At 40.1% G+C, this 16,906-nt stretch overlaps 1 protein-coding gene and 1 pseudogene across 6 annotated transcripts in view; one reads left to right on the top strand and one right to left on the bottom strand.

Annotated features, from left to right (window-relative positions):
* HERC2 (HECT and RLD domain containing E3 ubiquitin protein ligase 2) overlaps positions 1-16,906 on the bottom strand; it is a 242,569-nt gene that overhangs the window by 48,352 nt on the left and 177,311 nt on the right. For all 6 annotated transcript variants that reach the window (XM_065932020.1, XM_065932015.1, XM_065932017.1 and 3 more), the window contains 4 exons: positions 9,885-10,056; positions 8,287-8,476; positions 7,587-7,727; positions 1,370-1,561 (listed from right to left, as the gene is read on the bottom strand). In XM_065932020.1, coding sequence (XP_065788092.1) covers positions 1,370-1,561; positions 7,587-7,727; positions 8,287-8,476; positions 9,885-10,056 — 695 coding nt within the window. The remainder of the gene's footprint in view (positions 1-1,369; positions 1,562-7,586; positions 7,728-8,286; positions 8,477-9,884; positions 10,057-16,906) is intronic.
* LOC136163542 (NADH dehydrogenase [ubiquinone] 1 alpha subcomplex subunit 5 pseudogene) lies at positions 13,839-14,189 on the top strand (annotated as a pseudogene).

Raw genomic sequence — 16,906 nt, 5'->3', positions numbered from 1 at the left:
CTCACAAATGCAATACACTTGTAAAAACATTAATATTTTGCTTATGGAAATTCACCTTGATTTAATCTCTCAGAATTATGCCAAGTAACTTGCCTTGAAAAACTACGAAGTAGGAAACCTATAACTTTTCAGTTCTTCCTGAATCTGATTAAGAACTAACAAGCCCCTAAAATATCTACCAAATCATTTACTATGATTTCAAGAACACTCAAGCCTTCCTAAGTACATTACGGTCTTGGTGGTGGGGACAAGGAAATCGAGCACAGGTGACGCAGCTGCAGGAGGCGTGTGGCCGCAGACCCCCCTGACACGGCCGGTGCTGAGGCAGAGCAGGGCTGCGCATAAGCGACAAGGGGCCTTAAGGAAGCCAGGGGCTTCAGAACTGATGGGTTCTACTTCTAAGGTGCACTCATATGACACTGACTTGGTACTCGACATTAGCCACATGCGGCTGTTCAAACTTAAAGTGAAATACAATGAAAACGTCAGTGCCGCAGGGGCACTAGCTACATTTCAAGAGCTCAAGAGCCATCCGTGGCTAGGAGTCAGCACACTGGGTGGCTCAGGTACAGATCATCAGGGCAGAGAGTGCTCCAGAGCCCAGTGCTACCAAACACTGAAACCTACTTTAAAGAGTCAATAGTTAAAAACGCGGTGATATTAAAGCATAAAACTGGAATAATGGAACCAAAAAAAATCTATAAAGGACCCAAATAAGTACAGAAGTTTACGATACAATAAGAGTGGCCTTCAAGTCACTTGGGAAGAAGATAGATTCAGTCAATAAATTGTGTTGCTGCAACATGTTTGCCGTCTAGGAAAAAGTAAAGCTGAATCCCTACTTTATCCCCTATATCAAGATACATTCCAGATGGTTCAAAAAGGTAAATATAATAACAAATGAAGCTCAGCTTGGTACTCTGTGGTGACCCAGAGAGGTGGGATGAGGCGGTGGGAGGGAAGCTCAAGAGGGAGGGGATACATAATCTCTCTCTCTATATATGGCTGATTCATGATGTTGGTATAACAAAAGCTAATACAACATTGTAAAGCAATTACGTTCCAGTAAGAAAGTAACGGATGAAAACAAAGATGATTAAAGGAAGCCTGAGAGGCTTCTTACACAATGTCATGCTCATGCCATGTCTACAGCGCAGTACAAAATCCAGAAGCCATAAATGAGAAGGCTTGGCAGACCTGACTTTGCAAAAGCTAGAAATTTCTAAATTCTAAAATATTAAGACAATGTTAAAAGGCAAACTGAGGAGCAAGTCAGCAGATGGCAGAGAAGGGACTCATTTTCGCCAGAAGCCCTTCAAACACAGGATGGCAGCGGCACCTCCGGCCCAGCCGCCCCCCTGCAGCTCACCTGTGGGTAGGCAGTACCCATGCCGGATAGCACAGCTGAAAGCACGTCCCGGCCCTTGTCCCCCGCCCGGCCACACACAGACAGCTTGAGCAGGTCCACCATGACACGTGTGTCGTCCACCACCAGCAAACTGGTGAACTCATCCAAGGGCTGAAGTTCTGCACCTGACGCTTTGTTCTGGCTTTCAACATCCTAAAAAAGTTCAACAATTAAAATGAGGAATCATACAGTAACAGACAAATAGTCAAGAACTCAAAGGATACATGATTGCCAGTGATGAGCAAGGAACTTTCTGAGGTATTTAAAACCATGAAATACTACAATAAGAAGTAACAGGCCCCTAAATCTACACCACCGTGTACCAAGCTTTCAAAATCAATCAACTATTTTACGAATTATCAACAGCAGCTATCAAAAGGAATGCCTAAACTGTAAAGAAATGACAATTTATACTGTGACCAACTTCATATCTGAGGTGTGTTTCAAGGGGAGACTTCAAATGAAATCTCACCATGTAAAATCTACCACCACAGGGTATGTTTGGGAGTCTTCTGTCAACTGCATTTGTACACTATACTTTTACATCTATTGCCTAGATCCTCTCCATAATTCTTTCTCAGAGTTTTACTTAATGGACTTATTGACATATAAACATTGCTAATAATCTCTTATTCCTTAGGTACTGTTAAGAAGAAAACAGTCTTCTCAGTACTCCCCTTTTACTTCTCATTCACAATATGTCAGTTAAAACAAACCACACCTGTGAATATTTACCTCTTTCCACATCAGCAGAAAAAGGAATTGCTTGTTTGCCTGGGACAGCATCACTGACCCGTCACAATCCCACATCACGAGGGTTTCCTGCCCAGGACAGTCACCACACAGCCTCTGCCACCACAAAGGAGCCTCGTGAAGGCTGGCAGTGGGTCTGGCTTACGGAAGGTAACAGGGAGATCCAACAGCTTCTGAGCTCAGAGGGAGTGGGTATCAGGGACCTGAGCCCTTCCTGTTTCCTAGGCAGAGGCCAGCTCTCCAGGGAAAAGAACAAGATGCCACAAGTATCTCTTCTCTACTCTCTTGCTTTCTGGATCTCAGTGAAATCAGTCAGTGGTTTTCAGAAACAGAAATAAGCCAGGGAAAGCACAAGCCCCACTTAGTAATCTTACGGGGAATATGGTCCCAACAATGTGTAGATTCCATCAATGCTCAAGTTGGCCCTGGAAACCAGAGCTCTGAGGCAGGAGCATGGTTTCTCCCTGAAAAGAAACAGACCCTGCTCCCACCTTCAAGTGAAGACACAGGGAATCAGCAAGTGAAGTGCATCAGAAACGAAGACACTCCAGAATCTCATTCACTGCAGACCAGCAAAAGCATTCAGTGGAATATATTAATCATATATAACATCTTTGGTCTTATTTGAAACAATACCAAACATTTTTTGGTGGGGTTGTTTAAAAAAAAAAAAAAGAGAGAACAAATCCAAAGGAATAGCTGAAAAATAAAATCACTGGCTGCATAACCTTGCTGTTGTTTAGTCACTAAGTCATGTCTGACTCTTTTGCGACCCCATGGACTGTATAGCCTGACAAGTTCCTCTGTCCATGGGATTTCCCAGGCAAGCATACTGGAGTAGGTTGCCATGTCGTCTTCTAGGGAATCTTCCCAACCCAGGGATCAAACACACATCTCTTGTGTCTCCTGCATTAGCAGGCAGATTCTTGACCACTGTGCCCAAAACTAACATGAAAATTACTCTCTTGTTATTAATGAAACAAACAAAATTGAAATGATAGTAATTTCAGGCTATAATCTGGATGATGCCTATGCCTCATAAATAAATTGCTAAGAAAGAAATTATACCATCTTTCTTCTACCTAAAAGAAAAAATTTTGCATAATTCAGATTAATTTCTACATTAAGACCTCACCTTAGGAGATTGCCAAATATCACAAGTGGAGTCCAGACATCTAATTTACAAATATCAATTTTCTTATTACTACAGGTTATGAATATTTTCCATAGCATATATTTTTGTCACTAGTAACAGCACAAAAAATGAAGAGTTCTAAATGTAATTGAAAATAATATGCTTGTTCACAAGGTGAATATGGTGGCAAGGGAGACCATGTGAGCAGGATGAGATGGCCTGGGATAAGGAGCACTTGAGGAGGCTTGGGAGGGCGTCCACATCGCAGGGGGGAGAGGCCGCAATGTGACAGAGCCAAGCCAAATGGAAGGTATTCCTGCTTTGGGCCAGCTGGCACTGGGGATAGGGGTGGGTCAAGCAGGATGAGAGGTCATCCCTGCACAGGCAGCCTGGTTCTGAGTGCCAGAAGCTGTGCAGGGGAAGGAGGGATCCACGTGGGCGAGGAGAGGCAGCCGAACAGGAAGGCAGCTGCCCGAGGGAAGTTACTAAACTGTCAATAGAGGAGCCAGAGTCCCCACTTCCAGAGAAGAGCATGATCAACACAGAAAAGGAAGAAACTGGAATGAATCCTGTGCAGTTATTAGTACTGACTGGTTTTCAAAATATGTAGGTATATACCAAAATAAACATTAACATGCATAACTTATTGAAAGCATATAAACACACGTATTTTCTAGTTCTGCCCAGTAAGAAAGGAGATGAATTACACTTCCCGTCACAGAAAAAAAAAAAGATATTTCAGATCTTGGCTTTGAAATACCATTCTGCAAGAAAAAGAACCATGAGTTTTTGGAGAAATATGATTTCTGTACTGCAGCATAAAACATCCTAATGAACCCAGAATTCTGTGTTGTGCAAGAAACAACAAAATAAAAGAATAATGGGAACATGTTCAAAGAGAGAAAATTCTACCAAATATTTAAAGAACTGACACCAATCTTTCATAAACTCTTCCAACAAACAGAAGAGGAACACAACCTAACTCATCTAGGAGGCCAGTATTACGCTTTAATGCAAGTCAGGAGAAGATACAGTGCAAAAATCCTTAACAAAATAGCAAAGCAATCCAATAGGCAAGTTAGGCCCTGGAGTACAAAAAGGGTAACAGAGTTTCACTAAGAGAATGTACTGATCATAGCAAACACACTCTTCCAACACCAGAGCTGACTCTACACATGGACATCACCAGACAGTCAATTCGGAAATCAGACTGACATCACCATTTGGCTGCATTCTTTGCAGCCAAAGATGGAGAAGCTCTATACAGTCAAGAAAAACAAGACTAGGAGCTGACTGTGGCTCAGATCATGAAGAAAGTAGAGAAAACCACTAGACCATTCAGGTAAGAACCAAATCAAATCCCTTATGATTAAACAGTGGAAGTGACAAATAGATTCAAGGGATTAGATATGACAGACAGACTGCCTGATGAACTATGGACGGAAGTTTATAACACTGTACAGGAAGCCATGATCAAAACCATCCGCAAGAAAAAGAAATGTAAAAAGGCAAAATGGTGTCTGAGGAAGCTTTACAAATAGCTGATAAAAGAAGAGAAGTGAAAGGAAAAGGAGAAAAAAAAAAAGATACACCCATATGAATGCAGAGTTCCAAAGAACAGCAAAGAGAGATAAGAAAGCCTTCCTCAGTGATCAAAGAAATGGAAGAAAACAATAAAACGGGAAAGACTAGAGATCTCTTCAAGAAAATCAGAGATACCAAGGGAACGTTTCAAGCAAAGATGGGCTCAATAAAGGAAAGTAACAGTACAGATCTAACAGAAGCAGAAGCTATTAAGATGAGGTGGCAAGAATACACAGAAGAACTATACAAAAAGATCTTAATGATCCAGATAACCACGATGGTGCTATCACTCACCTAGAGCCAGACATCATGGAGTGAGAACCCAAGTGGGCCTAAGGAAGCATCACTACGTACAAAGCTAGTGGAGGTGATGGAATTCCAGTTGAGCTAGTTCAAATCCTAAAAGATGATACTGTTAAAGTGCTGCACTCAATATGCCAGCAAATGTGGAAAACTCAGCAGTGGCCAAGACTAGGAAAGGTCAGTTTTCAGTCCAATCCCAAAGAAAGGCAATGCCAAATAATGTTCAAACTACTGCACAACTGCACTCACCTCACATGCTAGCAAAGTAATGCTCAATATTCTCTAAGCTAGGCTTCAACAGTACATGAACTGAGAACTTCAAGATGTACAAGCTGGATTTAGAAAAGGCAGAGGAAGCAGAGATCAAATTGCCACATCCTCTGAATCTCAGAATTGCAGAAAATCATCTGCTTCACTACACTAAAGCCTTTGATGTGTGGATCACAATAAACTGTGGAAAATTCTGAAAGAGATGGGAATACCAGACCACCTTACCTGCCTCCTGAGAAATCTGTATGCAGGTCATCAAGCAACAGTTAGAACTGGACATGGAACAATGGACTGGTTCTAAATTGGGAAGGGAGTATGTCAAGGCTGTATATTGTCACCCTGCTTATTTAACTTACATGCAGAGTACATCATGCAAAATGCTGGGCTGGATGAAGCACAAGCTGGAATCAAGATTGCCGGGAGAAATATCAATAAACTCAGATATGCAGATGATACCACCTTTATGGCAGAAAGCAAAGAGAAACTAAAGAGCCTCTTGATGAAAGTGAAAGGGGAGAGTGAAAAGGTTGACTTAAAGTTCAACATTCAAAAAATGAAGATCATGGCATCAGTCCCATCATTTCATGGCAAACAGATGGGAAACAACGGAAACTGTGAGAGACTTTAATTTTTTTGGACTCCAAATCACCGCAGGTAGTGACTGCAGTCATGAAACTAAAAGACGCTTGCTTCTTGGAAAAAAGTCATGACCAACCTAGACAGCATATTAAAAAGCAGAGACATTACTTTGCTGACAAAGGTCCACCTAGTCAAACCTATGGTTTTTCCAGTAGTCATGTATAGATGTGAGAGTTGCACCATAAAGAAAGCTGAGCACCAAAGAATTGATGCTTTTGAACTGTGGTGTTGGAGAAGACCCTTGAGAGTCCCTTGGACTGCAAAGAGATTCAATCCTAAAAGAAACCAGTCCTGAATACTCATTGGAAGGACTGATGCTGAAGCTGAAGCTCCAATACTCTGGCCACCTGATGCGAAGAACTGACTCATTAGAAAAGACCCTGATACTGGAAAGACTGAAGGCAGGAGGAGAAGGGGACAACAAAGGATAAGATGGTTGAATGGTATCACCAACTCAATGGACATGAGTTTGAGCAAGCTCCGCATAATGATGATGGCCAGGGAAGTCCATGGGTTGGAGTCCTGCAGCTCATGAGGTTGCAAAGAGTCAGACAGATCTGAGTGACTGAACTAAACTGACTGTTCTAGAAAGTAAAGTGCTCAAAGAAATATGGGGACACATCAGAAAGACAAGCTAGATGGAAAGGCCTACAAAAGGCCAAGTCTGAGACAATTTGGGTATCAAATGATGATAGCAATACATGTCATTATTTGAATAAAACAGAATTCCATGAATATATACTGACAGAAAGATGAGATGAAAAGGGAAAGTTCTTCCCTACTGAAGAATAGCAACAATGGTATTCCAAAAGGAATGATGGAATCTGAAAGATCACCATTTGACAATTATCACAGTAGTAATGGACCCAGCTGGAATTATCAAGATACTAAAAACTGGCAGATTAAAACACAATGAGGGATAAGGTAGTAACATAGTCCCAAAGTAAATTATCTCCCCATGAATATCTAAAAACATGCTTTTCTTAAATTTATTAACTTCTAATGGAGAAATCTTGCAGACAAATTTAACAAAGTAATAATAATTAATATCACCTGTAATGCAGCAAATCAACAATGCACACACCTCAACAGAATGCACTGAAAAGAACTCTGCATCATTCCTGTGGCATTTCTTATAAAAAGAGGAACTTAAGGATGGTTCCATATTGAAGACAAAAAGAGGTAACCCTCACCCCTGGGCAGGTTCTAGACCTGTAATGAGCAAAATCTGAGTCGGTCTCTGGGGCAGAAAATAGTCCCTGATCAATGGCAATGTCCTGATAATTAGGAAGCACACTCTGAAGCTTTAAGGAGGGTTGGGATTAAGCCATGCAGCTCTCCCACTAGCAGTTTAGAAACACTAACTATTGGAGAATCTAGGTAGATAGTACAAAGGAGTTATACCATGTTCTATTTCTAGGAAATATTTCTGCAATTTGTGTGTACATTTAAGATTATTTCAAAATAAACCATTAAAGAAGAAAACCCTTTGACCTCTTTGGTTTTGGTCATGGTTTCTGCAATGATGCTGGCAGCTCCTGGGTCATCTGTTACTGGGATAAACGGCCGAGAAGAAGCTGAGCAAGCAGATGGGGTCACTGCAGAAGGGGTCACAGCATCCTCAGAAGAGATAATCTAGTTTGAAAACGAGGAAGAAAAAGGACAAACTTGGCAACATGGCACACTTCCCATCTAACTCCAAAAGGCTTACTTACCCGTTAGGTCATCTGGAATATGCCAGATTTTACAGAGATAACAAGACATTTATACTACCAGCTACCACCTCTACTACAATCTGGGACAGCTCCGCAAAGTTAAGCATATTCATGTTCCCAGGAAAACCTATTAATATTCACAAGCAATCACATGAAAACAACTAAAATGAGCTCACATCTCTCCAAGCTGGGCTTTTCCCCAAATTAAATTACAAAAACCTTTAGTTTTCAGAGCGTTCAAGTTTCAGAATTACGAACAACTGTGTGGTGCACTTAGCAACTTTTTAAAAGAATATTCCCATCTACACACTGAAAGGATCCTTTTAAATAGAATACCAATTCAAGCCAAAAATCATAGTAGTAGACACGAAAACATTCTGAATTAAGTGAAAGAATGACTTACACTTTGTAAGACACAAATGAGCTACCTTTCACTTCCTGATCAAACACTGCTTTACTGCTTTACCGTTTATTTTTACCTCTCCTCTCTTTTCTTGCCATGGATTTGGACTCAATCTGTCTTCAATATCAACAGCCAGCACACACTCCTCTCCATTCATGGGACTGGCCATGGCAGACACATCAGAAGGGGGTGCCGAGGAGGAGAAGGAAGGACACTCCACCGGGGCAACCATGCCAGCCGGCATCAGGGCCCCAACCACGGTGTCTCTGTCAGGAGGGAAAGTCAGGCCTGTGGTGAACTGCATCTACTTTTGCAGGACAGCAGAGTCAGGGGGCAGGGCAACTGTTTACTGAAGGATTCCCTCATTATTATAGGATAACTATAAAAAAAGTTTTAGAAAAACATTAAATGTTATTACTATGTATCTGTTGCCTAAAATATTTACTCCTGATTTTATTAATTGAACGACCATAGTGATAACAGGTGAAAAACTGCCAACATAAAAATCAGACCAGAATAAGCCTCTGGATTTCTCTGAGAAACCATCTTGGTTGTTAAGAGTCTAAGGATAACTTGGGGTTGTCTTGTTAGGTCACCAAGTCACATCCAACTCTTTGCGACCCATGAACTGCAGGCATGCCAGGCTTCCCTGTCTCTCACTGTCTCCTGGAGTTTGCCCAAGGTCATGTCCATTGAGTCAGTGATGCCATCCAACCATCTCATCCTCTGTTGCCCTCTTCTCCTTCTGTCTTCAAGCTTTCCCAGCATCAGAGTCTTTTCCAGTTATTCACATTAGGTGGCCAAAGTATTGGAGCTTCAGCATTAGTCCTTCCAATGATTATTCAGAACTTATCTCCTTTAAGATTAACTGGTTTGATCTCCTTGCTCTCCAAGGGGTTCTCAAGAGTCTTCTCCAGCACCATAGTTTGAAAGCATCAATTCTTCAGTGCTCTGCCTTCTTTATGGTCCAGCTCTCACATCTGTACATAACTACTGGAAAGACTTTGATTATAGCCTTGACTATATGGACCTTTGTTGGCAAAGTGATGTCTTTGTTTTTTAATACACTGTCTAGGTTTACCACAGCTTTCCTGCCAAGAAGCAATCATCTTCTAACTTCATGGCTGCAGTCACCACCTATAGTGATTTTGTGTTTATTGCAAGCCAGATACCAAAGGTGCCTCACACAAGGCAGCGAAGACTAAATGGCCTCTCAACAACTAAGCTGGCCTTTAGTCTAAATTAATATCCCTAAGTATTTATTTCTATTCATCACGTACATAACCACAATACAATGACTGATGGGCCATTTATTTAGTCTGCATGAAAATAGCAGCAAAATGTAGGAAAAGACAGCACTATCGAATCTCTGCCTTATCAAGAGTAAAGGAGATGACAACTGTCCTAAATATTACTATATATAAGCATCAACTAATTCTTCCCCCCAAAACAGGTCTAAAGCTTATTGGCCACAAAGAAAAATGACAATGTTCTTCAACTTGATTTTCTAATTCATATTTCAACCTCCATTAAAGAAAAGCATAAAGATACCATCATTCACTATCAAAGGGTGTATGACCTAAAACTCATAGCATTAACATTCTCCATCAAAAAATGAAAAAAACCTAAAGTTTACCTAATTGTGGGATTTCAAAAGCTAGCAAACAAGCCTACCTGGCATACATGATTTGCAAGGCTGTAAGTATATGAGATAAGGCCTGTTGTTTGGCCAGATTTCCATCTAATGATAGGAGAATCTTGGCAAGAGAAGGGCGGTTTGGTTTAGAATTATTTGCACCATTGATTTTATTACTGGCAGGAGAAGAATCAGCATCAGAAGGCACACCTGGAAAAGTAAAATAAAACTGGGTTCAATTTTTAAGATCAGAGTTTGCTCTATTTCTATAATTTGACCTTTCCATTTCATTTCAAAGCACACTGCAATCTGCATTTTGCTATTTCACAGATTAAATATTAGTCTCACTAATAATCTTGCAGTTTAAAAACAAACATCTTTGTTTCTCTAAAGAAGTTATTTTCATCGAAGGTTCACTATAACTACAAAAATATGTAAATGCTTTTGCAAAATGCACTTACAACAATTTATGTTATACATATATAAGCCATGAAAATACTCTGATAACTACCTATATTTACTTATTGATGAAATGTAAAACAAAACAAAAATCCAAAACAATGGTGAGAAGCTAGTACGTTCACCATATACAGTGTTAGACACAAGTTCCAGCTCACTGCCCTGAGAGTTCCCAGGCCTCAGCACAGGGACAGAACCAGATGGAGCCCAGTGGTCTCTGTGAGAAGAGGAGGTCGGGCTCTGCGCCAGGGAGTCCACTGTGGCCAAAGTTCACAGGACAGGATGAGAGAGGGAAAAGTTGCACAGAGAGTGCCCTGGAGATATGCAGGCATTCTCACTCATCCAGATAAGATGCCTACATAAATGGGCCTGACCCAGAGACACAGAAACAACTTGTATGAAAGGACTAGGAGAACTCAGAGGTCCCAGCTACTGCCTGTTCCCATCAGCTAGAGAGAAGACCTCATAATGCACAAGGCACTGAGTAAAATACGCAGTGGTAGGGAATTATTAGTCCCTGAATAATATCAGCTCTGAATCCACTCAACAAATCCAAAAAAAAGACCCAAAGGGATCAAACTGTTTTGAGAGTAATTTAACTGCATGTAAGCTCAAGATTCATTACACACACACAAATCTCCAGCAACATTCAGGGTAAAACTCACAATGTATTGCAACCAACTAACAGTCACCATGTTGGAAGAAAGGCAGGAAAACACCACTCAACTCAGAAATAGGAAGAAAAAGCAACTGATGTAAACAAACCAGAATTGACACAGATACTACCATCAGCAGAAAAGTTAAGTTGAAATACTTAATATATCTGTATTCCATATGTTCAAAAGAGAATCAGAGACATGAAAGATAAAAAAAATACTCAAATAAAATTTCTAGAGAAGTAACTAGGATGTCTGAGATTTAAATAGTTTGGTAACATTGACAGCATAAGAAAATGAAGCAAAGACGAGTATACGTGAAGATAATAGCAACAGAAACTATTCATGTGAAACACAGAAAAAACAGTTTAAAAATGAACAATGTCATTTATCTGTGGAACAACTTGAGGAGTCCTAATATACATGGAACTAGACTTCCCAAAGGTACAGGGAAAAAATTTTTTTGAAGAACAGTGACTGACAATTTTACAAAATGGAAGAAAACTTAAAACCCAAAGATCTAAGAAGCACAATTAACCAGAAGTGCTTGAACCACGAAAATAAAAACCAGAGAAATAAAAAGAAAACCCTAAAAGCAGTCTTAGATAAAAGACATGCTATGTACAGAAGAACAAAAATAAGAATGACAGCAAATTCTCGATGAAAACAATGTCAACATAAAATTGTACAGTCAGCTAAAATATGTTGCAAACATGAAGTAAAATAATTAGTAGTTTAGCCATAAGAAGCTGAAAGGAAGAATCGCAGATCTGAGCTGACAAGACATAAAAAAGGAATTCCTTCAAGCAGAAGAAAAATGATTCGAGATGGAAAATGGATCTCCACAAAGAAATGAGGAACACTGGAAAGAGTAACTATGTGAGTAAATATAGATATTCTTATTACTTAACTCATTTAAATAGATAACCTGATGTTTAGAAAAATTAATTTAAACTGCAACATTTACAACATACAAAGAAGCACATAACAGAAACAGCACTATGGCTGGGAGGGAAGAAACGGAGATATATTACCGTATGACTCATACACTATACATGAGACAGTGTAGCATCACCTGAAGGTGGTGGGTTTAGTCGCTAAGTTGAGTCCAACTCTTTGCGACCCCATGGACTGTAGCCTGCCAGGTTCCTCTGTCCATGGGATTCTCCAGGCAAGAATACGGGAGTAGGTTGCTATTTCCCTCTCCAGGGGATCTTTCCCACCCAGGAATCAAACCTGAGTCTCCTGCATTGCAGGCAGATTCTTTACCGACTGACCCATGAGGGAATCAGCTAAAGGCAGACTATGATACATTAAAGGTGCATAATTTCTAAAACAACCACTAAAATGACACAAAAAGTTAGAGCTCAAAGAAAACAAAGGAGAAAATACAACATCAAAAAGAACGATTAATTCAAAGAAAGGCAGAAAAAGAGCAGAAAAAAACAATAAACAGCTAGGACTAATACAATACAAAACAAATAGCAGGATACTGATTGAAAACAAATACATTCATAATCACATTAAATGGGAGTGAAGTAAACACCCCAATTAGAGAGTTCCAGAGAAAAAATTAAAAAGCAAAATCAAAAAAAAAAAAAAAAAGCAAAATCCAACTATATGTTGCCTACTAGGAAGTTTTTTTAGTAGGTTAAAAGTAAAAAGAATGGAAAAAATATACCATAGTTTGTCATGTACCCATATTCTTATCAGTCAAACTTGATTTCAAAGCAATACTTTCAAAGCAAATGGATTAGAGGATAATCTGCCATAATGGTGTCAGTGTCAGTTACTCAAGGAGAGTAAATGTCTACACTAGAAAAGTAGGAAGACCCTCAGCCAATGACCTAAGCTTCTTAGAAGAAACGAATGAAGATTAAAGATCAGTGAAACAGAAAACAGAAAAACAATGAAGGAAAACCAAGGAAACCATAAGCTTGTTCTTTGAAAAAACTCAATAAAACTGATGAAACTACAGACAAACTGGGAAGAGAAGATACAATTACCAATATAAGGAATGAGTAATAACACCACTATAGAGTCTACAAAGACTAACAAAAATAAGCAAACACTGAGACCAAGTTTATGCCAATAAGTCAAATTTCCATCAAAGACACAAATTTTACTGAAAAAGAAACAGCTAACCCTAAGTCTTAAAGGAACTAAACTTGTAGTTTAAAAACACTACACAAAAGAAACTCCAGGCCCAGACTGCTTCATTGATGAATTCTATTGAAATAATACCAAATTTACCCAAAAAGGAAAACTAAAGAGAAGGAAACACCACTTCATTCTGTGAGGCCAGACAGACAGAGACATTAACAGAAAACTACAGACCAGTCTCTATCACGAACAGGGAGGTGAAAGTTCTTAACTGGCTTTTTTTTTTTTTTTGACGACGAGGACAGCAGAAGCGGGCCGCGGGCTTGTCGTTCACTATGCCGACCGTGGAGGAGCTTTACCGCAACTACGGCATCTTAGCCGATGCCACGGAGCAAGTGGGCCAACATAAAGATGCTTATCAAGTGATACTGGATGGTGTCAAAGGTGGTACCAAGGAAAAAAAATTAGCAGCTCAGTTTATTCAGAAATTCTTTAAGCATTTTCCAGAATTGGCTGATTCTGCTATCAATGCACAGTTAGACCTCTGTGAAGATGAAGACGTATCGATTCGATGGCAAGCAATTAAAGAGCTGCCTCAGTTTGCCACTGGAGAAAATCTCCCCCGAGTGGCAGATATACTAACCCAACTTTGTAAACAGATGACTCTGCAGAATTTAACATTTTTTTTTTAAAGCAACTAGAACACAAAAAGGTACAAAAAGAATAATCCATATGTCAAAAATAAAGCTGAAAAATATATAAAACTGGGCTGTCATGGTGGGCTGACCACAGAAGACCACTGGCCTTGTGGGACTGGCTTATATTTAAGAGTCCACATGAGAAGCTAGAATATTGTATATAAAGATTCTTAGATGTTCTTGGATGACTCCCTAAAAATGCACCATATAGAAGGTATATAGTACAGACTACAAATGAGAAGCTAGGTACAGTTAAAACGGAACAAGAGGTTATAAAATTAGAAGAGCAACTTCAGGATGGTCAAATAGAAGAGGTGGTTTTTTAGGCTGAAAATGAATTAAGTCTGTGAGAAAAATGGTGGAGTGGAAAACCTGGGAGTCCTCAGTGGAAGAGCCTCCTGCCAACCAATGGAAATGGGTAATATAAACATTAAGTGACTAGTGTCTTCATGGGAAACTATATAACTAAAAACACTTTTATATTAAAAATATTTTCATATTCAACTTATGATCAAGAAAACTGATACAGAACATACTTAGGAGACTTGATAAAATGGATGATTATGGTACCAGGGGCTTGTGAATCAATTTTTGATTTACACAGCAGCTATTCAAATTACTGAAGAAGCTGAAGTTGAATGGTTCTATGAAGACCTACAAGACCTTTTAGAACTAACACCCAAAAAAGATGTACTTTTCATTATAGGGGACTGGAATGCAAAAATAGGAAGTCAAGAAACACCTGGAGTAACAGGCAAATTTGGCCTTGGAGGACAGAATGAAGCAGGGCAAAGGCTAATGACAGTTGTGCCAAGAGAACGCACTGGTCATAGCAAACACCCTCTTCCAACAACACAAGAGAAGACTCTACACATGGACATCACCAGATGGCCAATGCCGAAATCAGATTGATTATATCCATTGCAGCCAAAGATGGAGAAGCTCTATACAGTCAGCCAAATCAAGACCGGGAGCTGACTGTGGCTCAGATCATGAACTCCTTATTGCCAAATTCAGACTTAAACTGAAGAAAGTGAGGAAAACCACTAAACCATTCAGGTATGACCTAAATCAAATCCCTGATGATAATACAATAGAAGTGAGAAATAGATTTAAAAGACTAGATCTGATAGAGTGCCTGATGAACTATGGATGGAGGTTTGTGACACTGTACAGGAGACAGGGATCAAGACAACCCCAAGAAAAAGAAATGCAAAAAAGCAAAATGACTGTCTGAGAAGGCCTTACAAATAGCTGTGAAAAGAAGAGAAGTGAAAAGCAAAAGAGAAAAGGAAAGAAATACCCATTTGAATGCAGACTTTCAAAGGATAACAAGGAGAGATAAGAAAGCCTTCCTCAGTGATCAATACAAAGAAATAAAGGAAAACAATACAATGGGAAAGACTAGAGATCGCGTCAAGAAAACTGGAGACACCAAGGGAACATTTCATGCAAAGATGGGCTCAATAAAGGTATGGACCTGAAAGAAGCAGAAGATATTAAGAAGAGGTGGCAAAAATACACATAAGAACTATACAAAAAAGATCTTCATGACCCAGATAATCAAGATGGTGTGATCACTCAGATCCAGACATCCTGGGTTGTGAAGTCAGGTAGGCCTTAGGAAGCATCACTACAAACAAAGCTAGTGGAGGTGATGGAATCCCAGTTGAGCTATTTCAAATCCTAAAAGATGATGCTGTGAAAGTGCTGCACTCAATATGCCAGCAAATTTGGAAAACTCAGCAGTGGCCACAGGATTGGAAAAGGTCAGTTTTCATTCCAACCCAAAGAAAGGCAATGCCAAAGAATGCTCACACTACCACACAATTACACTCATCTAACATGCCAGTAAAGTAATGCTCAAAATTCTCCAAGCCAGGCTTCAGCAATACGTGAACCATGAACTTCCAGATGTTCCAGCTGGTTTTAGAAAAGGCAGAGGAATCAGAGATCAAATTGCCAACATCTGCTGGATCATCGAAAAAGCAAGAGAGTTCCAGAAAAACATCTATTTCTGATTTATTGGTCAGAGAAGGCAATGGCAACCCACTCCAGTACTCTTGACTGGAAAATCCCATGATCAGAGGAGCCTGGTAGGCTGCAGTCCACTGGGTCGTGAAGAGTCAGACACGACTGAGCAACTTCACTTTCACTTTTCACTTTCCTTCATTGGAGAAGGAAATGGCAACCCACTCCAGTGTTCTTGCCTGGAGAACCAGGTGGAGCCTGGTGGGCTGCCGTCTATGGGGTCGCACAGAATTGGACACAACTAAAGCAACTTAGTAGTAGCAGTTGCTTTATGCCAAAGCCTTTGACTGTGTGGATCACAGTAAACTGTGGAAAATTCTGAAAGAGATGGGAATACCAGACCACCTGATCTGCTTCCTGAGATATCTGTATGTAGGTCTGGAAGCAACAGTTAGAACTGGACATGGAACAACAGACTGGTTCCAAATAGGAAAAGGAGTATGTCAAGGCTGTATATTGTCACCCTGCTTATTTAACTTATATGCAGAGTACATCATGAGAAACACTGGGCTGGATGAAGCCCAAGCTGGAATCAAGATTGCCGGGAGAAATATCAATAACCTCAGATATGCAGATAACTCTACCTTTACGGCAGAAAGTGAAGAAGAGCTAAAGATCCTCTTGATGAAAGTGAAAGAGGAGAGTGAAAATGTTGGCTTAAAGCTCAACATTCAGAAAACTAAGATCATGGTATCCGGTCCCATCACTTCATGGTAAATAGATGGGGAAACAGTGTCAGACTTTATTTTGGGGGGCTCCCAAATCACTGCAGATGGTGACTGCAGTCATGAAATTAAAAGACGCTTACTCCTTGGAAGGAAAGTTATGACCAACCTAGACAGCGTATTTAAAAGCAGACATTACTTTACCAACAAAGGTCTGTCTGGTCAAGGCTATGGTTTTTCCAGTGGTCATGTATGGATGTGAGAGTTGGACTATAAAGAAAGCTGAGCACCAAAGAATTGATGCTTTTGAACTGTGGTGTTGGAGAAGACTCTCGGGAGTCCCTTGGACTGCAAGGAGATCCAACCAGTCCATCCTAAAGGAAATCAGTCCTGGGTGTTCATTGGAAGGACTGATGTTGAAGCTTAAACTCCAATACTTTGGCCACCT

Source organism: Muntiacus reevesi, chromosome 3 (genome assembly GCF_963930625.1).
Source record: "Muntiacus reevesi chromosome 3, mMunRee1.1, whole genome shotgun sequence".
Lineage (NCBI taxonomy): Eukaryota > Metazoa > Chordata > Mammalia > Artiodactyla > Cervidae > Muntiacus > Muntiacus reevesi.
This window is presented reverse-complemented; position numbering and strand designations above follow the sequence as displayed.